At 43.1% G+C, this 21,370-nt stretch overlaps 2 protein-coding genes across 6 annotated transcripts in view; one reads left to right on the forward strand and one right to left on the reverse strand.

The window, feature by feature from the left end:
- CNGA1 (cyclic nucleotide gated channel subunit alpha 1) overlaps positions 1 to 2,514 on the reverse strand; it is a 27,424-nt gene extending 24,910 nt beyond the window's left edge. Inside the window, exons 1-2 of one of the 4 annotated variants that reach the window (XM_034411363.3) lie at positions 2,032 to 2,510; positions 51 to 337 (exon numbers count right to left, since the gene is read on the reverse strand). The gene's annotated coding sequence lies outside the window, so the exon portion shown is untranslated. Of the gene's footprint in view, positions 1 to 50; positions 338 to 2,031 lie in introns of all 4 variants that reach the window. The other 3 variants (XM_034411365.3, XM_034411364.3, XM_087875297.1) reach the window with 3 other exon arrangements.
- NIPAL1 (NIPA like domain containing 1) lies at positions 2,192 to 19,479 on the forward strand. 2 transcript variants are annotated; one of them, XM_034411362.2, is made up of 6 exons: positions 2,192 to 2,504; positions 7,914 to 8,180; positions 11,720 to 11,776; positions 12,837 to 12,927; positions 15,011 to 15,171; positions 17,549 to 19,479. In XM_034411362.2, exons 1-6 carry the CDS (start codon positions 2,474 to 2,476, stop codon positions 18,166 to 18,168), a joined length of 1,227 nt encoding a protein of 408 aa, XP_034267253.1. In that variant the 5' UTR covers positions 2,192 to 2,473; the 3' UTR covers positions 18,169 to 19,479. The 2 variants fall into 2 exon arrangements, with proteins under 2 accessions (XP_034267253.1, XP_087731424.1); XM_087875298.1 differs by lacking the exon at positions 7,914 to 8,180 and having other exon boundaries at positions 2,199 to 2,504.
- Positions 19,480 to 21,370: the final 1,891 nt, after the last annotated feature.

Raw genomic sequence — 21,370 nt, forward strand, 5'->3', positions numbered from 1 at the left:
TTCTAAACCGTTTTCTTTATGAACGGGATTAAGTTCCTTTAATTCCTTACCCCGCATTTATTCCCAGTTTTCCAGAGACGATCAGGAAGACGAATGGTAGGATCCACCCCATCCTTTGCTGTACAACCGGAGACTTAACACACAAGAGATCAGGCAAGCCGAGGAAAGCAGTGGAGTAAGACGAATCAAACAGAATAACAGAATTGGAAGGGACTTCGAAGGTCTTCTAGTCCAACCCCCTACTCAAGCAGGAGGCCCTGTGCCATTTTCGACAACGGGATGACGGAGTAGCAGCATTTAGGGGTGACGTGATAGCAGCATTCCAGTGTTTGAGAGGCTGCCACAAAGAAGAGGGGGTCAAATTATTCTCCAAAGCACCGGAGGGCAGGACAAGAAGCCATGGTTGGAAACTGATCAAAGAGAGAAGCAACCTGGCATTAAGGAGAAACTTCCTAACAGTGAGGACCATTAACCTCACTGTTAAAATTATTATTCTTATTCTTATTCTTAACCAGTGGAACAGCTTGCCTGCCAGATATTGTGGGCGCTTCATCACTGAAGGTTTTTAAGAAGAGACTGGACAGTTGCTTGCCTAAGATTGTATAGGTTCTCCTGCTTGAGCAGGGAGCTGGACTAGAAGACCTCCAAGGTCCCTTCCAGCTCTATTTCTATTATTTCTATTTCTATTATTTCTATTACTAATCCTATCCTATCCTATCCTATCCTATCCTATCCTATCCTATCCTATCCTATCCTAATAGAATAGAATAGAATAGAATAGAATAGAATAGAATAGAATAGAATAGAATAGAACAGACCAGAACAGAACAGAATAGAATAGAATTCTTTATTGGCCAAGTGTGATTGGACACACAAGGAATTTGTCTTGGTGCATACGCTCTCAGTGTACATAAAAGAAAAGATACGTTCATCAAGAATCATAAGGTACAACGCTTAATGATAGTCATAGGGTACAAAATAAGCAATCAGGAAAAAAATCAATATCAATAGAAAGGATACAAGCAACAAAGCTATTCTATTCTATTCTATTCTATTCTATTCTATTCTATTCTATTCTATTCTATTCTATTCTATTCTATTCTATTCTATTCTATTCTATTCCATTCCATTCCATTCCATTCCATTCTATTCTATTCCAATCTAATTCTATATTCTATTCCATTCCATTCCATTCCATTCCATTCCAATCTAATTCTATATTCTATGCTATGCTATTCTATTCCAATCTAATTCTATATTCTATTTGATTCCATTCGATTCCATTCCAATCTAATTCTATATGCTATGCTATGCTATGCTATGCTATGCTATGCTATGCTATTCCATTCCATTCCAATCTAATTCTATATTCTATGCTATGCTATGCTATGGTATTCTATTCCAATCTAATTCTATATTCTATTCCATTCCAATCTAATTCTATATTCTATGCTATGCTATGCTATATATTCTATTCTATTCTATTCTATTCTATTCTATTCTATTCTATTCTATTCCAATCTAATTCTATATTCTATTCTATTCCATTCCATTCCAATCTAATTCTATATTCTATGCTATGCTATGCTATGCTATTCCTTTCCATTTCAATCTAATTCTATATTCTATGCTATTCCATTCCAATCTAATTCTATATTCTATGCTATGCTATGCTATGCTATATATTCTATTCTATTCTATTCTATTCTATTCCAATCTAATTCTATATTCTATTCTATTCCATTCCAATCTAATTCTATATTCTATGCTATGCTATGCTATATATTATTCTATTCTATTCTATTCTATTCTATTCTATTCTATTCTATTCTATTCTATTCTATTCCAATCTAATTCTATATTCCATTCCATTCCATTCCATTCTAATTCTATATTCTATTCCATTCCATTCCATTCCAATCTAATTCTATATTCTATGCTATGCTATGCTATGTATTTTCTATTCTATTCTATTCTATTCTATTCTCCATTTAGCTGAACACCCCACCCCCCTCCGCCAAAAAGGCTCACCTTCAGCCAAACCTCGGTTGCTTGGACTCGGTTTCCGCAGACGGATCCTATAAGAAAGCGCCGCTTCTTCTCGGGAAGGAACCCAGGCTGTCAGGATGGAACGTTCAAACCGATTGCTGGCCTTTATGACGTCACAATGGAGGGGGGAGAAAAAAAAAAAAAGAAAAGAAAACACACCAGAGCTAGAAAGAAGCGGAGCAGCGCCGGAGGTCTCTCCGCGGCTCCCGCCCCTCGGCTGGGATTGGTGGGCGCGGCGCGGCTCTTTAAAAAGGGAGGAGGCCGCGCCAGATGTTCGCCTCGCCAAGCGAGGAAGGCGGCTCCGAGCGCTGGGCTGCTGCGGGTCCCACGGGCGGGCGGGCGAGGGGGTCTCCTCCTGTCCCGCTGACTGCGAGGGATCGTCCGTCCCTGGCCGGTGTGTGAGCTGTCCGAGCGTGGGGAGAAAATGGTGTTGCTCCCCCAGTCGTGCAAGGAAGGTCAGTGGCTGCCTTCTCCCCGCTTCCCCCCCCTTTTTTTTTGGGTGGGGGGGTGGGGAAGGGTGGGGGGTGGGTCTTTAATTTCTGCCCAAAGGTTCGCCTCCCACCTGAGACGCTGAGAAAGACGTGAGCAGTAGTAGTAGTGGTAGTAGTAAAGTAGTAGTAGTGGTAGTGGCAGTAGTAGAGTCACAACTAGAGAGGGATTAGCCAGGGGGGGTTTCCTCGCTTAGGAGAAGGGAGCAGGCTTTGCCGCGCCTGGGTTCCGCCAATCCTCCTAGGCGTGGGAAGTTTTTAAAGTTGTTTTTTTTTTCTAAAAAAAAGTTTTTAAAACTGCATCTTTAAACCGGAGTTGGCGCCTCAAACTCAACAGGTGAGAGTGGTGAGCGTGGAATGGAGTGGCTTTCTGCAGAAAAAGCGCTACATGAAAATAATAATAATAATAATAACAATGAGGAGGAGGAGGAGGAGGAGGAGGAGGAGGAGGAGGAGGAGAAGAAGAAGAAGAAGAAGAAGAAGAAGAAGAAGAAGAAGAAGAAGAAGAAGAAGAAGAAGAAGAAGAAGAAGAAGAAGAAGAAGAAGAAGAAGAAGAAGAAGAAGAAGAAGAAGAAGAAGAAGAAGAAGAAGAAGAAGAAGAAGAAGAGTAGTAGTAGTAGTAGTTGGGATTTGAGTATAGCAAAAACCACTGGGAACATCAGGTTGAGAAAGTTGTAGAGAATGAGAAACTCAAGATCTTGTGGGACTTCAGGATTCAGACTGACAGGCACTTGGTCCACAACACACCTGACATAACAATAGTTGAAAAGAAAAAAAGTATGGTTCATTGACATTGCAATACCTGGTGATGCACGGATTGAAGATAAGCAGCAAGAAAAAATCACAAAGTACCGGGACTTACAAATTGAAGTTGAGCGACTGTGGAAAAAGAAATTGTGTGTTGTCCCGATTGTAATTGGAGCCCTTGGAGCAATACCCAAAGGGCTACCCCACTATTTAGAAATTCTAAATTTGCCGGACTTGAACATTTTGACTCTACAAAAAACCACCTTACTTGGAACAGCTTACATCCTCCGACAATACCTTAACAGTTCCTAGGTCCTTGGTTAGGACTCGAGCTGCTGAGCTATTAACCAGCCTCAAAGGCTGTGAATCTCACTAAAGATTAAATAATAATAATAATAATAATAATAATAATAATAATAATATCAAATGCAAATGGCTTTAGTTTAAAGCTGGAGGGGGTTTTAAACCCAACCTTGAAAAAAAAGGGAAGGTGACCGATCTTGAGGATCTTGAGGACCAAATCCAAAACACAACCCCCCACCCCCACCCCCAAGGTAATCCATCGAACAATGAGGAAGGGAGTGGTGAGAAGGAAGGGGGAACTCAAGAACAAGGAAAGCCCAGCGTCAGCCTGTAAAGGACTCGGATGCCTCTACTACACTAATGCTCCGGGTATGAGGAATAAGCAGGGTGAACCTGACCTCTTAGTACAGGAGGACAGGTATGATATAGGTGCCATTACCGAAGGTGGGGAGGATGAAACTGGTGACTGGAACGTGATGCTGGAAGTATATCTACTGTTCAGAAGAAATAGACCTAACAAAAAAGATGCTGGTGCAGGGGTGAAATCCAGCAGGTTCTGGAGAACCCGTAGCGGAAATTTTGAGCAGTTCAGAGAACCGGCAAATGCCACCTCTGTTTGCAATATCCTTCCCCCAGGAGCGGGGTGGGAATGGGGATTTTGCAATATCCTTCCCCTGGGGTGGGGTGGGAATGGAGATTTTGCAGTATCCTTCCCCCACCAAGCCACACTCACCAAGCCATGCTCACAGAACCGGTAGTAAACAAATTTTGAATTTCACCACTGTGCTGGTGTTAGCTTATATGTGAGAAACCAGTGCACCTCTACGGAATATGGGTTAATATAAAAGAGAGAAAAAAAGAAAGAAATGACATTGCCATAGGTGTATATCCATGATGGGGAATTTACGGCATGCGTGCCGGAGGTGGCATGCAGCGCCCTCTCTCTGGCCACATGAGCCATTGCCCCAGTTCATCTCCCCTGCACATGCGCCTCCCACTAGCCAGCTGGTCTTCGGGTCTCTGTCGTGCATGCGCGGGGGGTGGGGCGTGTGTGTGGGGACACATGCGTGGTGTGTGGGGTGTGCAGGAGGGGTGCATGTAGGGGGTGCGCATGTGCGGAGGGGCGGGGGCGTATGCGGATGTGCAGGGGTGAGTGCAGGGTCACGCACATGCGTGGGGGGCACACGCATGTGCCACGGTGGGGCGCATGCATGGGGGCCACACGCACATTGCATTTTGGAGGTTCAGCCATGCACGCTTTGGGCACCCGATCCAGAAAAGGTTAGCCATCACTGGTGTATACTATAGGCCACCCAACTTAAGCAGAAGACATAATGAACATTCTGCTCGTCGGCTAAACAAAGCGTGCAGGAAATGCACCACAGTAATAATGGAGGACTTTAACTACCCCGATGTCAACTAGGAGACAAACCTTACAGCAACTAGGAGATCAAACAAGTTCCTGACCAGCCGAGCTCACAACTTCGTCATCCAAAAGGTAGAGCTGACTAGAGGTCAGCTGTACTGGACTTAATTCTTACTAATAGAGATAAAATGACTACCAACTTGCTTTCCATTGAGGACCTGTATACTGCACGAGTCAAAAAGAGGGCTGTGAAAATATTTACAGACCCCTCGCATCCTGGACATAAACTGTTTCAACTCCTACCCTCAAAACGACGCTATAGAGCACTGCACACCAGAACAACTAGACACAAGGACAGTTTTTTCCCTGAACGCCATCACTCTGCTAAACAAATAGTTCCCTCAACACTCTCAAACTATTTACTGTTATTATTCACTAATCTTCTCATCGTTCCTATCATCCATCTCCTCCCACTTATGATTGTATGACTGTAACCTTGTTGCTGGTATCCTTATGATTTATATTGATATTGATAGTTTCCTGATTGCTTATTTGTACGCTATGACAATCATTAAGTATTATACCTTATGATTCTTGACGAATGTATCTTTTATGTACACTGAGAGCGTATGCATCCAGACAAATTCCTTGTGTGTCCAATCACACTTGGCCAATAAAGAATTCTATTCTATTCTATTCTATTCTATTCTATTCTATTCTATTCTATTCTATTCTATTCTATTCTATTCTATTCTTTCCTCTTCCTCATTTCTCTTCCTCTTCCTCATTTCTCATTATTTCTCATTTCTATTTCTATATTTCTATTTCTATTATTTCTATTTCTATTCTTTGATATTAGTGTACCTCTTGTCCTGCAATGAGTTGTCCATGGCGAGTTGGCAGTGATGAATTGGCCATGAGGGAAATGAGGGCTGGCTTAACATATTTTTAAATATTTTAATTGGTTTGTCATTTTAAACTGGGGCCAAATTAATATATATTCTTTTAATTGTTTTTAATGTTTGTATTGTATGTTTTTATCTGGCTGTACACCGCCCTGAGTCCCTCGGGAGAAGGTGCGGTATATAAATTCGAAATAAAATAAAATAAAAATAAAAATAGCAGAGAGCATCTTGAAATGAACAAGACAATTACTTGAAGCCTGCATGGGTTTGTCAAAAACAGATCCTGCCAGACAAACCTTATTGCCTTCTATGTCAAAGTGACTAAATTAATGGATAAGGGAAAATGCTATGGGCATAGTTTACTTAGAGTTCAGTAAGGCATTTGACAAAGTAGACCGCAGCCTATTTCTTGGCAAATAGAAGAACAATGTGAGATAGACAGTACTACCGCTAGATGGATTTGCAACTAGCTGACCAACCACTCTTGGCAGGTTCTCCTCAGTGGAACTACACATCTACATGGACGATAGCATGTAGTGGGGTTCTGCCTTAGGTGGGGTATTCTTGAATATCTTCATAAATGATTTAGATGAGGGGATAGAAGGGGAACACAACTACAAACAAGTTATTTGAATTAATGGTCATGAAGAAATAACTTATTCTTTCTGCCTGATGCCCTGTAGTTTTGCAATACAGCTTCTCAGTTGATCTGATGGAAGGAGATACAGATTAATACAGATACAGATTAACACAGTTGGAAGGGACCTTGTAGGTCATCTAGTCTGACCCCCTGCCCAAGTAGGAGACCCTACACCAGTTCTGAAAAATGGCAGTCCAAACTCTTCTTGAAAGCCTCCAGTGATGAAGCTCCCACAACTTCCGAAGGAAACTTCTGTTCCATCGGTGGATTGTTCTCACTGTCAGAAAATTTCTCCTTATTTCTAAGTTGAATCTCTCCTTGATCAGTTTCCATCCATTATTCCTTGTCTGGCCTTCAAGTGCTTTGGAAAATAGCTTGACCCCCCCCTCCTCTCTGTGGCAGCCCCTCAGATATTGGAAGACTGCTATCATGTCTCCCCTGCAGTGGTGAAATTCAAAAATTTTCCCTATTGGTTCCGTGGGCATGGCTTGGTGGGTGTGGCTTGGTGGTCATGTGGCCAGGCAGGCGTGGCTTGATGGTCATGACTGGGTGGGTGTGACTTGGTCATGTGACTGCATGGGCGTGGCTTGCTGGTTATGACCGAACATGCGTGGCTTGGTGGTCATGTGACCAGGTGGGCGTGACTGCACAACTTACTCACACACGATGTAAAAGCAGCTGGACTTCACACAAAATGGCCCCTGCAACAAGCAGGAACCTCACAGAGTCACAGAGAGCTCCAAAACAAACTATCACACTTTACACAAAAATAACACACAAGCTGCACAGCGGACTCGCACACGATGCAAAAGCAGCTGGACTTCACACAAAATGGCCCCTGCAACAAGCAGGAACCTCACAGAGTCACAGAGAGCTCAAAAACTATAACACTTTACACAAAAATAACATAAAAGCTGCACAACGGACTCACACACAATGCAAAAGCAGCTGGACTTCACACAAAATGGCCCCTGCAACAAGCAGGCACCTCACAGACAATCAGGCACAGCTGATTGATAGTAAAAAAAAATGCCAAAAAAAAAGTAAAAAAAAAAGTTCGAACGATCGCGCAGCACAGCTGATTGTTGTACTTTTTAAAGCATTTTTTTTAAACTACAGGTTCGGGCAAACTGTAGCAATTATTACTACCGGTTCTGGCAAACTGGCCCGAACAGGTAAACATTTCACCCCTGCTCTCCTGGTCCTTCTCTTCACTAGACTAGCCATGCCCAGTTCCTGTAACCGTTCGTCGTATGCTTTAACCTCCAATCCCCTAATCATCCTGGTTGCTCTTCTCTGCACTTTTGTTTGTTTTGCTAAGAGTTTGTTTTGCTAAGCCTGTAGATCAGCTCTGCAAACATTTTCTAACATACGTGCATCAGATGCTGAGTCCATCCTTTTTCTGTTTTTCCTAGGGGAAGTGTTTCCTTTGGCTTGCCCCAACTCTCAACATGCATGGTGCCAGATCCTCAATGTATCGGAGCTACAAGCTTCTTTCTTTGCCTATTCAGGGAGATACCCCAACGAAACAGTGCTGAATGTTTCCACTCCTCAAGGAAGCAAATACAGCTTATACCTAGGTGTCGCATTGGCCATCGGCTCCAGTATCTTTGTGGGTTCCAGCTTTATACTGAAGAAGAAGGGCCTTTTGCAAATGGCTGCAAAAGGTTTCACTAGAGCTGGTAAAAAAATAAATAAATACTACTTTCAAATATCTTTTTTTGAAATTGGGAATCAAATCTCAAAGCATAGCTTGGCTATCTATCTCCAATACGGTAAATTTTTCGGAGTATAAGGCACACCTTTTTCCCCCCTAAAAGGGGGTGAAAATTTAGGTGTGTCTTATATACCGAATGTAGCCCCGCCCACCCACTGGCCCCCACCCTTTCGCCTCTGCCTCCCAGCAATTTACCTCCTTGCAGCAAGCAGCAAGAAGAAACAGCTCGTTTCAGCTACAGCACAACCTAATTAGCACAGGTTGATTGGATCGGCCTCCCGACTCTCAGCTGTTTTGCTCTCAGCTGTTTTGCACGGGCCTCTGCTGCTTGCTGCAAGGAGGTAAATTGCTGGGAGCAGATTTTCTTTTTTCTTGTGCCAATCAAGCTATGCTGAAAACGAAAATGAAAGTAAAGTAGGCTGTTTGCTGTTTGCTGCAACAGAGGCAAAATTGCTGGGAAGCAGAGGCAGATTTCTTTTTCTTGTTTTCCTCACCAAAAATGGTAGGTGCGTCTTATAGTCCGGAGCGTCTTATACTCTGAAAAATACGGTAGTATTTAATAGTTCGTTCAGGTTATACTTTTGTGGAAAGTGTAAGGTATATTCTTCATCCAATATGAAGCATTCTATTTGTTCAGGTTTTTTTCCCCCCCTGTCATTGTAGGCGGTCTGAGGAGAGAGTTTGGGGCCTTTTGACAGTAAATAAATGAACAATAAAGAAGAGTTGTTGAAGAAAAATACATTCACAGTATTTTGATCTTTACGTGTGTACATAACAAAAAGTCTTGAAACAACAAACAAATTTACTCTTCTGTTAACTAAGTTTAATAACTTAGTTTCTCTATAACTCATAACCATAATATGATTTATTTGCTTTTTATTCCACCTTTATTATTGTTTGTAAATAACTCAAGGTGACCAAGGCTTCTATTTTTTTTATCTTTTATTTTTTAGAAGACAGAACATGACAAACATAAAACATATATTTCCTTTTTACAACAGTTTCATAACGGTATTCTTCTATTATTTACATTTTTCCCCTGCTCTTCTTTAACTATACTTGTCTTTATAGTCTTTATTTATTCCTTATTTCTGTATATAATCCTTCACACATAATAACTATATATTATTTTACAAACATCGTCCGTTTTGTGACATTTTCCCATTCATTCTAATTTACTACTTCTAGTCTCCAGCCAATTATACCATTTGTTCCATATTGCATAATATTCTGTATCCTCCTTTTATCGCCTTCGTTAATTTGTCCATCTCAGCACAGTCCAGAATTTTTCTTATCAGTTCTTCCTCAGTTGGTAAATTATTATTTTTCCAATTTTGTGCATATGATATCCTTGCTGCCGTTATTATATGTAAAATTGGTATATTTCCTGGTGGATATTCCCAATAAGTAAATCTCCGGTTTCCAATCTATGGGTTGCTCGATTATCTCTTCCAACCATTTTCTAATTTTGGTCCAATACCTTTTTTTTTTTTTTGCTTTAATTTATATGCCGCCCTTCTCCAGAGACTCAGGGCGGCTTACAATGCGTTAAGCAATAGCCTTCATACTTTTGTATATTTATACAAAGTCAGCTTATTGCTCCCACAATCTGGGTCCTTATTTCACCTACCTTTGAAAGGATGGAAGGCTGAGTCAACCTTGAGCCTGGTGAGATTTGAACTTGCAGTAATTGCAAGCAGCAGATGTTAATCTGTTAATAACAGTGCTTTAGTCCACTGTACTACAGGCTCATTTTGCGGATGGGCATGTCCAAAAGGTGACCAATGCTTCTAATACCCCTTCCTTCTCCTGTTTTCTCCACAACAACCCTGTGAGGTGGCTTGGGCTGAGAGGAAGTGACTGGTCCAAACTCACCCAGCTGGCTTTCATGCCCAAGACAGGTCTAGAACTGACAGAATCCTGGTTTCTAGGCCAATAGCTTCATAAATGATCTAGATGAGGGAATATAGCGCTGTGGTGGCGTAGTGGTTAGAATGCGGTACTGCAGGCTACTTCCACTGCCTGCCGGCTGTTTGCAATTTGGCAGTTCGAATCTCACCAGGATCAAGGTTGACTCAGCCTTCTATCCTTCCGAGGTCAGTAAAATGAGGACCCAGATTGTTGGGGGCAGTAGGCTGACTCTGTAAACCGCTTAGAGAGGGCTGTGAAGCACTGTGAAGCGGTATATAAGTCTAAATGCTATTGCTAGAGAAGGAGCGCTGATCAAATTTGCAGAGATGGCACCAAACTGCGGGAATTGGAAGATAGACTGAAGATTCAGAAATATCATGATTGGGCCCTAGCCAACAAGATGCAATTCAGTGGTGAGAAAGGCAAGATCCTGCATTTAGCCAGGAAAAATCAAATGTACAGGTGTAGAATAGATAGTCCATGGGCTATCTAGAGTAACTAGTAGCGAGAAATATCTAGATATCCTAGTGCATGGGTCGCCAACCCCCAGTCCATGAACTGGCAGCGGTCCACAGAATGCTAGAAACCGGTAGTTCGGAGAACCGGCAAATACCACCTCTGGATGGCCACAGGAGTGGGGAGGGAATGGAGATTTTGCAGCATCCTTCCCCTGGAGTGGGGAGGGAATGGGGATGTTGCAATATCCTTCCCCTGGAGTGGGGAGGGAATGGTGATTTTGCAGGATCCTTCCCCTGGAGTGGGGTGGGAATGGGGATTTTACAGTATCCTTCCCCTGGAGTGGGGAGGGAATGGAAATTTTGCAGTATCCTTCCCCTGGAATAGGGTGGGAATGGGGATTTTGCAGTATCCTTCCCCTGGAGTGGGGAGGGAATGGAAATTTTTTTTAATTTGATTTATATGCCGCCCTTCTCCGGAGACTCAGGGCGGCTTACAATGCGTTAAGCAATAGCCTTCATACTTTTGTATATTTATACAAAGTCAGCTTATTGCCCCCACAAACTGGGTCCTCATTTTACCCACCTTAGAAAGGATGGAAGGCTGAGTCAACCTTGAGCCTTGGCGAGATTCAAACCTGCAGTAATTGCAGGCAGCTGGTCTTAATAACCAGTTTAATAAGGGTGCCTTAGACCACTGTACTACCAAGGCTCTTTTTTGCAGTATCCTTCCCCCAGGAGTGGGGAGGGAATGGAGATTTTGCAGTATCCTTCCCCTGGAATGGGGTGGGAATTGGGATTTTGCAGTATCCTTCCCCTGGAGTGGGGAGGGAATGGAGATTTTGCAGTATCCTTCCCTTGCCCCGCCCACCAAGCCATGTCCACCAAGCCACGCCCACCAAGCCACGCCCACATTACCGGTAGTAAAAAAAAAATTGAACTCCACCATGGATTGCTGGTATAATTCTGCCTGCAGTTACAATGACATAAGGAGGACACCGGAAAAAAAAAAAAATCTCCTTTGGGGGAAAGAAAAACATCAAAAAGGGGGTAGTTGAGGTATTTGAACAGAAGCCGAGTTGTAGGTTTTCCTTCCCCAAATGTTTTTTTATGGTTGTATTGTTTTTTTTTCCCCTAGGAGAGGGGGGCTATTCTTACCTCAAAGAATGGTTATGGTGGGCCGGATTGCTTTCCCGTAAGTATCAAAAGCTTCCAACCTTATGGTTGATAGGTCGTTATTTTTTGCATACTTCTCGCTAAAAGAAACTGGCCGTAGTTGTCACCGGTAAGGCTTCCTCTGCCGTAATATTACTGTCCTACAGTAGGAATGGAAAGCGAGTCCATTTCCATTTGCCAGAAATTCTTGCTAGGGTTATGGTTTGCAGTTTCGGGTTTCTTCATCCTTATATAGTCTGTGGCCGATCGGTGCTTAAAACACATGAGAAAAAAAGCCTGTTAAAACAAAACATCCTGCAATTAACAAGCTGCAATCAAGACAAAGACAGAGGGGAGGGGGGAAGGGAGGGAAAGGGAGAAAGGGGAGAGGGAGGGAGGGAGAGATGGGAAAGGAGAGAGAAGGAGGAGAGAGGGAGAGGAGGAGAGAGGAGGAGAACAGAGGGGAGGTGGGAAGGGAGGGAAAGGGAGAAAGGGCAGAGGAGGAGAGGGGGAGAGGAGGGAGAGAGATGGGAAGGGACAAAGGAGGAGGGAGGGAGAGGAGGACAGGAGAGGGGAAGGGAGGGAAAGGGAGAAAGGAGAGAGAGAGGGAGGGAGAGAGGAGGAGAGAGGGAGAGGAGAGGAGGAGGACGGGAGGTAGGAAGGGAGAAAGGGCAGAGGGGGAGACGGAAAGAGAGAAGGAGGGAGAGATGGGGAGGGGGAGAGGAGGACAGAAGGGAGGGGGAGAGTGGGAAATGGAGAAAGGGGGAGAGGGAGGAAGGGAGAGAGATGGGGAGGAAGAGGAGGAGAGAAGGAGCAGGGGGAGGGAGAGGAGAGGAGGAGGACAGAGGGGAGGTAGGAAGGGAAAAAGGGCAGAGGGGGAGACGGAAAGAGAGAGAAGGAGGGAGAGATGGGAAGGGAGAGAGGAGGACAGAAGGGAGGGGGAGAGGGGGAAAGGAAGAAAGGGCAGAGGGGGAGAGGGAGGGAGGGAGAGAGATGGGGAGGGAGAGGAGGAGAGAGGAGGAGGACAGAGGGGAGGTGGGAAGGGAGAGAAAGGGAGAAAGGGTTAGTTAATTCTACTTTGCTGTTGTGTTTTTTGGCAGTGGGAATAGGAGAAGCTGCCAACTTTGCTGCATACGCCTTTGCCCCGGCAACTTTGGTCACTCCATTGGGGGCACTAAGCGTCCTTATAAGGTTAGTAGTACAATTAGTACAATTGCTTTGCCAACTAAAACAAACTAGGATTAGAGTTCAATAGTGGCTCAATAGGGCATTGTAAATACATTGCGGGCTCTTATGCTCCTATTTTAGTTCAAATATGTCTATATTGTCTTTCTAAAGCAGTATTTCTCAAAATTGGCAACTTTAGGATGTGTGACTTTCAACTTCCAAAATTCCAGGGGTGAAATCCAGTAGGTTCTGACAGGTTCTGGAGAACCAGTAGCAGAAATTTTGAGTTGTTCGGAGAACCAGCAAATGTCACCTCTGGCTTGCCCCAGAGTGGGATGGGAATGGAGACTTTGCAATATCCTTCCCCAGGAGTGGGGTGGGAATGGTGCAATATCCTTCCCCTGCCATGCCAAGCCATTGTTGTGGCCCCGCCCTCCGAGCCTGAGCCCTCCGAACATGAAGAAGAAGAGTCGGCCAGGCCTCCCTCTCCAGGCCCCTCCCCTCTGGCACTGCCTCAAGTGCCGCCGAGGAAGAGAAGATTAGCCAGGAGCCAGGTGTCTCCAATGAGAGCGAGGGAGGTGATCTGTCGTTCCTGGATCCACGCCAACGAAGGCGTGATAAACGGTTGCAGCAGTTAAGGAGGCGTGCCAGGGATTATAACTGAGTCACCGGACCACACCCCAGAGACTATATAAGAGAGTGTGGTGGCTGTTTAAGACTCTGTGACGAACAAAAACTAACTCTGGCTAGTCACTTGAACAACGCCTAAATCTGCCGAAGGTTCCTTGTTTTGAACTGGACTATTTGCAATTTGTATGTATTTTCTGTTTATCTGATGAAGTAAAGCCCTTGGCAGTCAATGCTCGTATAGCTGCCAAGTTTTAGATAACAACCTGTGTGCGTGCCAAGTGCTTTCTTAACCCTCGGCTGGCTGTGTTTGTGTGTGTGTGGAGACGGGGACAGAACAGCCATGCCCACCAAGCTACACCCACAGAACCGGTAGTTAAAAATTTTTGGATTTCACTACTGCAGAATTCCACAGCCAGCCAAAAACATGGTTTGGAAGAGTCCAAAGTGACAACATACCTCACTACATACCAGTTAGAATTTGGCAATATAAAGATCTTTGGATTATGCACAAATACACAGCACTGTCCCGTACTTGCGTTTCCACAGAAATACACATTTTTCCTAATATGTGGTTCTTTTAGTATATACAGGATTTAAATTGAGATTCTGGCCTTGACAATTACCTTAGCCAGGCACTGTGAAAAGTAGATTTGTAAAGGCAGTTGCATATAAACACACGATTTACATACTCTATGGCGGTTTAGGGATCATCGTAGGGCTCTCTGTTAAAAGACCACGTGCAGTTCATTTCTAATGTGTCCAAAAGTCAGGAAGAGCAGTTTTAAAGCTTGGCAGAACTAAACTCAACTCCTCATATGCTGATGGATCTAAGACGATTACAAAGTAATAATGTGCAAAAGTTGTCCATTTACTTACGGGACCGCCTACTACCACCAACAGCCTCCCACCGACCAGTACGCTCCCACAGAGAAGGGCTCCTCCAGGTGCCGTCGGCCAAACAATGTCGGCTGTCGGCCCCTAGGGGGAGAGCCTTCTCTGTGGGGGCACCGACGATCTGGAATGAGCTCCCCCCAGAGATACGGAGGATTCCGGATCTGCGCACCTTCCGCCGCGAGTTGAAGACGCTTTTATTTCATCAAGCGGGCCTCGCCTAAATCTTCTCCCTTTTAAGTGTAAATTTTAAATTTTTAATGTATTTTAAAATTATGGGTATTTTAAATTATGGGTATTAATTCAGCCAAATTTATTTAATTCATTTTATTCGATTTTAAATTTTGTATATCTATGTGTTTTATTTCATGGCTGTACACCGCCCTGAGTCCTTCGGGAGTAGGGCGGTATAGAAATTCAATAAATAATAATAATAATAATAATAATAATAATAATAATAATAATAATAATATTGTCCTTGGTTCTTATTCATCCTAGCTATTCAGAGTGTCAGTTTCTAGATTTGTTACATTGCCAAGGGTTCTATCTTTGCTTAATTTCTCCCTTTTTGAAAATTTCAAAACAGTGCGATATTGTCTTCCTATTTCCTGGATGAAAAGCTCAACATTCATGGAAAGCTGGGCTGTGTCTTAAGCATTCTGGGTTCCACCGTGATGGTGATCCATGCTCCTGAAGAGGAACAAATCACATCATTGGATGACATGGAAATAAAACTGAAAGATCCAGGTATGCTTACTAGAGAGCTACCATAGAATGTGATGACTCTCCCGGAAGCTTCCCCAGATGCCTCTCCAGATGTTAATTCAGAGGGTGAGCTGATCCTGGGCATGCTAGGAGGGGATGCAGATGAGGGCTATGAGCTAGGAATGGAGGGGCTGAGGACAGGGGAGCGACCGGATGAACAGCTGGCTGAGCTAGAGGCACAGCTGCAGCTGGGAAGCCCAAAGGTTTCGGGTGGAGAGGCCACAAAGCTGCAGCTGGTCAGTGGAGATGCCGCCTCCTCCCGATCAGAGAGCACATAGGGCTGAGAGGAGGCAGGTACAATGAAGGTCAGCTAGGCTACTTGCGAGGAGGCAGCCTCACCCCTCTTGATGGGCTGCACCAGGAAGCAGTTACTTAGCTCAGCAAGGGGAATGCTGGGAACAATGTGTCTGTTTCCTTGCTGTGTTTTCTTCAGCGTTCATGTGAGTAGGACAGCACATAGAATGAGCCCCTATTATGAAAATGTTTCCTCATGAATGTATTTAGATTAGGCCAGAATCAGGGGTGAAATCCTCTGAAGTCTGCTACCGGTTCTGAGTCTGCTACCGAGCGCACGCGAACACAGCGCTAAAAAAGGAACATTTTGAAGCCTTCCGAGTCTGCAAAGGTAAGTAGAATAGTGGGTAGGAGGGGAATCCGCTGTGCCACGCAATTTAGATTAGCTAAAAACCAGGACATCCAATGATTCTAGCTAATATAAATCACGCGTCACAGCTGATTGTCAAACAGCTGATTGTTGGAAATACCTGTTCGGGCGAATCGGTAGCATTTTTTACTACCGGTTTGCCTGAACCAGTCCGAACCGGTAGCATTTCACCCCTGGCTAGAATCTATTTATTTGTCCTATAAATAGATTTGAGATTGTGCATGTTCTCCCGCATGTACATTATTACAGCTGACATGGAGATACTGAATGGAAATATGTTAGAGGCTGTAGCTATGCAGCCAGCCCACATGTAAATAATTCAGCAGGATTCATTTATAGAAGAAACTTCTTTATATACAATAATATAAAACATGATGCATGTATACAACACCCATGCAGCTCTTGCAATGTAGTAGGGAAGAAGAAGTAGAAGCAAGGACTAGAACTAAAGCAAGGAGTAAGGACAAACTCTTATATACACAGAACAGTTAAGCTAAGCCACGCCCAGGCTCTGAGCTGTCTGACATGGCTCACAACAAACCCTGTGTCTCAGTCACCAAACAGTTCCCATTGGCTGACTTGTTGTTATGCCTATTCCAGTTCATAAATTCTTATATGAATTTATTCTCAGAGACTCTTCCCATCCTGCTTACAATCTTTTTGGACTGTTGCCTTCTGGCAGAAGATACAGAACAATTAAAACTCGGACCACACGTTTTTCTGAATAGTTTTTATCCCAGAGCTATAATTGCACTCAACAATGAACTAAAGGGACACCATCTTTGAGCTTTTGGACAGTATTACTTGGTCTGTTGTGTGGATGTTTGGGTGGTTTAGGGGCGGGGAATTTGTGATGGGTGGGAGTGTGTTTGGGGATTGTTAGGTGTGTTGGACCTGGTCTTTGGGTGTTAAGTGAATTTCGTTGTATGGGTATACTGTGTATACACATACAATGACAATAAAGTTATTTATTTATATATTGACAAAATAGGCTAACCCAGAAGGAGGAAGGCTTCAGTTTCCAAACTGCTCCCAGGCTCTAGGCAACTGAGATGTAGTGAAAATCAAACAACAGGATTTCCGGCATGGGATACAACTGTGCTATTCTTTCTTCTTCTATCTCAGTGTTTCTCAACCTCCGCCACTTTGAGATCTATGAACTTTGGAGTTGAAATCCACATGTCTTAAAGTTGCCGAGATTGAAAAACACTGGCATAGAGAAACCTTACGGTCAGTGCATAAATTCAAACATGTTCTATTTTACCTCAATTTTTTTAAATAAAACATCCAGATCTTGAAGAGGAACCTTGGGTTATCAGTTTCTCTCCTAATGCTCCTCACACAGTTCTAAAGAGCCGCCTCTACCTGTTCAGGAATACAGTAGAAATTAATACCTATTCTTGAAGAAAGGGAAAGTATTTCATAAGTGATTCTCCACTTAGGGAACACCGGATCAAATGCACTTGATCACATCAACTGTGATTTGACATCTTTGCTGTTCTCTAAGTCCTAACCAGTAGTGTGTTTCAATTTCGTTTGTTACCGGTTTGCTCGCGGGCGAGAAGTTTCTACGCATACGCAGAGATGTCCTGGTGGGTGGGCGGAGCCTCCCGTCACCAGCGGTCGCCCGAACCGGAGCTAAGCGGTAGCAACCAACCACTGGTCCTAACGTATAGTTGTTTTCCTTTCCTGCAGTCTTCATTGTGTTCGCTGCTGTTATAATTCTGACCGCGCTGGTCCTTATTTTTGTCGTCGCTCCACGGTTTGGACAGACCAATATATTGGTCTACATCTCCATCTGTTCCCTGATAGGGGCTTTTTCAGTCTCCTCCGTCAAAGGCCTGGGTATCGCTATTAAAGACATGCTTTATCAGAAGCCAGTCTTCCGAAATCCGCTGCTCTACGTTTTAGCCCTAGTATTGGTGCTGGCTGTCAGTACTCAAATCAACTACCTCAACAAGTCACTGGATGTGTTTAACACGTCTATGGTCACTCCCATTTATTATGTGTGCTTCACAACCACCGTGGTGATCTGCTCCGTTATCCTCTTCAAAGAATGGAACAGCATGGAGCTTGGCGATATCATTGGAACCCTAAGTGGATTCTTCACCATAATCATTGGCATTTTCTTCCTTCACGCTTTCAAAAATGTCAGCATTACCTGGAACCAGTTGGCGGCTTCCGTTAAAAAAGACCCCAGCTTGCCTCTGCATGCTTACGAGTCTCATCACACTTTATTAGAAAATATGGACGCGCCCGTTTCGATATGCGACGAGGATAATACTCTGTTCAGCCGCGGAAATGAACGACAGTAACCACCGTTGAAGCCATTTCTCACGGCTTACCGCCCACCAGAGGAATATCGTTATCTTCACTGTCCCAGAATTTGGAGGAACAGAACGGAGGACGTGCCCTTTGTTTTTGGGTTAGAGAAGGAAATTTGGGTGTTTCTGTATTTGCTACTTTTGACAGCCTGCAAAAGTCACTGACGGCAGTAATGCTGTTTTAAGCGATGACTGTGGTTGCTACTAAAATGAATTACATATGTAAATGCATTTTCTAAATCGTATTTTATAGTTTCACTGTTTTAAAATGAGATTTTTTTTCCCCCTGAGGGCTAAGTGAAGGTATTTTGTGAAAACCAGGGCTTTTTCTAATGACCAGCATGTTAGTAAATTGGAAATTATAATTTATTCTAGTTTCCCAAGTAGGAAATGTCCAAAGAGAACATCTTCCCTTTTTTAGGTTTAACTTCCAGGAATAAAGTTTAAAGTCTAAGTACCTTAAATGAAAACAGGATCTTTCTATGCCAGATAGCACTGAGACCATGAAATCCTCACAATAAACTCATGAAATCTGGGAAATAAGTTGGTGTATACTAAACATTTCTGGAAAGACTTTAAGTTTCATTTCCCTCATCAATTCCTTTTAATTGTTCAGCATAATAGATTAGCTTTTAAGACACACACGGATACTCACACATGTTAAATTCTCTTCCTTTTTATATAGAAATATATTATAATACAGTGTTGAGATTTTTTAAAAAATCCATAATGACTCTCGTGATTTTGTGAACTGGAAAGTGATTTTGGTTACATGCCGATGTCTGAAATATAATTATCAGTGCCAATAAATTTGGTTTCGAAATAGAATTCCATCTGCAAACACAGGCTTGGCTGTGTGAAGATTTTTGGTCATCTCTTCAGTATTTAATATTAACACTTTAGTTCCAAAACTGCTTAAGAAAGAAAGAGCTAGGCAGGTTTTATTACACAAATAAACAAATTGTATATTTAGCTCGCAATGGATAGGTGTGGACTTGGATAATACAATCTATTTAGCTCTGAATTTTTCTTATTACTTTGGTTTATTAAGAATTTGCACCTGTCTCATGATAAGGAACCATAGGTTTTTAATTATTTTGAATATTCAGTTATTGTGTGGCTCATCTGGAAACCATGAGCAGTGACGGTGAAGTGCCATTCAGGGGGGAAAAATGCTTTTCTGTATCTGTATGAAGTTTGCCGTAACTATTTAAAAATATTTAATATTTAATTTTATGAATGGAAAATCTTCAAAGCTTTGATATAATATTGACAAAAATGAATAAAAATGTTTTGATAAAAGTATTTATCCTACTAACTTTGGGCCAGTTTTTATATTTTATATCATCCTAATCCATCTGGAGGATCCTCCTGGATGCAGGGAATCAGAGGTAGGTCCATATAAGATTCAGATCAAGAAAATATTTAGGCAACCCACCCAAGAGTGTGAATTGATTGCTATTGATGGCTTTTAATAATTAAGACAAAAGATAGTTCACCCGGCTTCTGTATGAAGCGCCCTACATTTTAGCTATTTTGGGGAATATCCCTTATTTTTAAGGTAACAAATCATTGGGCAAATTGTTGTGGTCCGCCAGCAGCCTGCGGAGCCGGCAGCGGAATCAGACAGTGAGGAGGCTGGGCAGGAACATGGGCCAGTCCTGGAGTCTATGGAAGACCCTGACAAGGGCTCTGCGTTGGAGGCAGAGATGGGGCCAGGGACATCTGGAGTGATGCGCATACTCCGGAGCCCACAGAGTCAGACAGCAGAGAGGCAGAGGAACAGGAGGAGCCTGTTCCTAGTGCACGCATGCGCAGAGCTGTCAGAAGGCAAGAGCAGCTAAAGCAAAAGGGACAACTTGGGAGTAAGGCCAGGAGATGATTGGCCCTTCCCATAAGGCTTAAAAGAGAAGCAGAGGCACTTGGGCCTTTTTGCAGGAAAGCAACATTGCTAACTCTGTTTCCAGTTGGCATCTCTTGTTTGTTTCTGAACTTCGTGGGGCTTTGCCAAGTAAGGCCTTTGGCAGGGTGTCAAAGAAGATAAAGGTTGGTAATAATCCCAAAGGACATCTTCCGAAGGACTTGTTTTGCAACTAATTGGGACTCAGTTGGGAATGAACGTAATTCTCAGCTGTTACAATAAAATAGGTTTGTTTGGGACTAATTGTGTATTGTGATTACTCAGTAAGCCTAGGTCACAATACGAATTTCTCTGGTGGTGCCATTCTTAGAAGCAAAAACCACATGTGCTGCAATTTTGCAGAAAGTCTTTATGTAACTATCAAGAGTATTTCTCTTTCAAGAATATAGTCTAGTCCAGGAGTGTCAAACTCTTAGCCTGTGGTCCGGATGTGAAACATGCTGCCCATGTCCACCCGTAAGTCGCGATATGTCACGTGACGACGCGAATTTGACACCCCTGGTTTAGTCTTTATGTTAAAAAATGTGGGGCAAGGGGCTTACTGAAATCTTAACTATTAGAAGTAGCTAAGTAACAGTTGGGAATGGTAATGTCCTTTAGCTGCTACTCCTCACACCTAACCTCTTTTCAAATGTAATTAACTTGGATTTATGCAAGCAGCATTGGTATTCTTCAGCAGTAGAGTCTGGATTGTTTGGGTGAAATGACATAATGGATAGGATTGTGTAATTTCCTCTCCCTGAACAGAATTGCAAAATTACCTTTGCTGATTTTGAAGAGTTTCAGGATAAAGCAAAAAATATTCATTTTCCTTTTGGGGTCTGCAGTGCACTGTTATCTAAGGTGGTTTCGATGCTTCTGAATCGTTGCGTGACATGAGAAATTACCGTACGTCCCCATACAACTTTAGGATGAACTTTGGGATGGTCATAATTTATGACATGATGAGTAGTTTAGGAACTATTTTAATGAGTGCGAAGCAGGGGGTGAAATGCTCCCGGTTCGGACCGGATTGCCTGATCCAGTAGCGATGGCGGTGGGTGGTTCGGAGAACTGGTAGCAAAAATCCCTGCCCCCCCCTCCCATGTCCAGCTGAGCTGTGCGATCATCAGAGGCTTTTTTTTTACTTTTAAAAGCATTTTTATCTTCGGCTGAAAAAATGCTTTAAAAAGTAAAAAAAAAAGCCTCTGATGATCGCGTGGCTCAACTGAGATCGTCAGCCTTTTAAAAGCATTTTTTCTACAACCTCTTCAGCCGTAAAAAAATACAAAA

Source organism: Pantherophis guttatus, chromosome 8 (genome assembly GCF_059756535.1).
Source record: "Pantherophis guttatus breed Tessera chromosome 8, ASM5975653v1, whole genome shotgun sequence".
NCBI lineage: Eukaryota > Metazoa > Chordata > Lepidosauria > Squamata > Colubridae > Pantherophis > Pantherophis guttatus.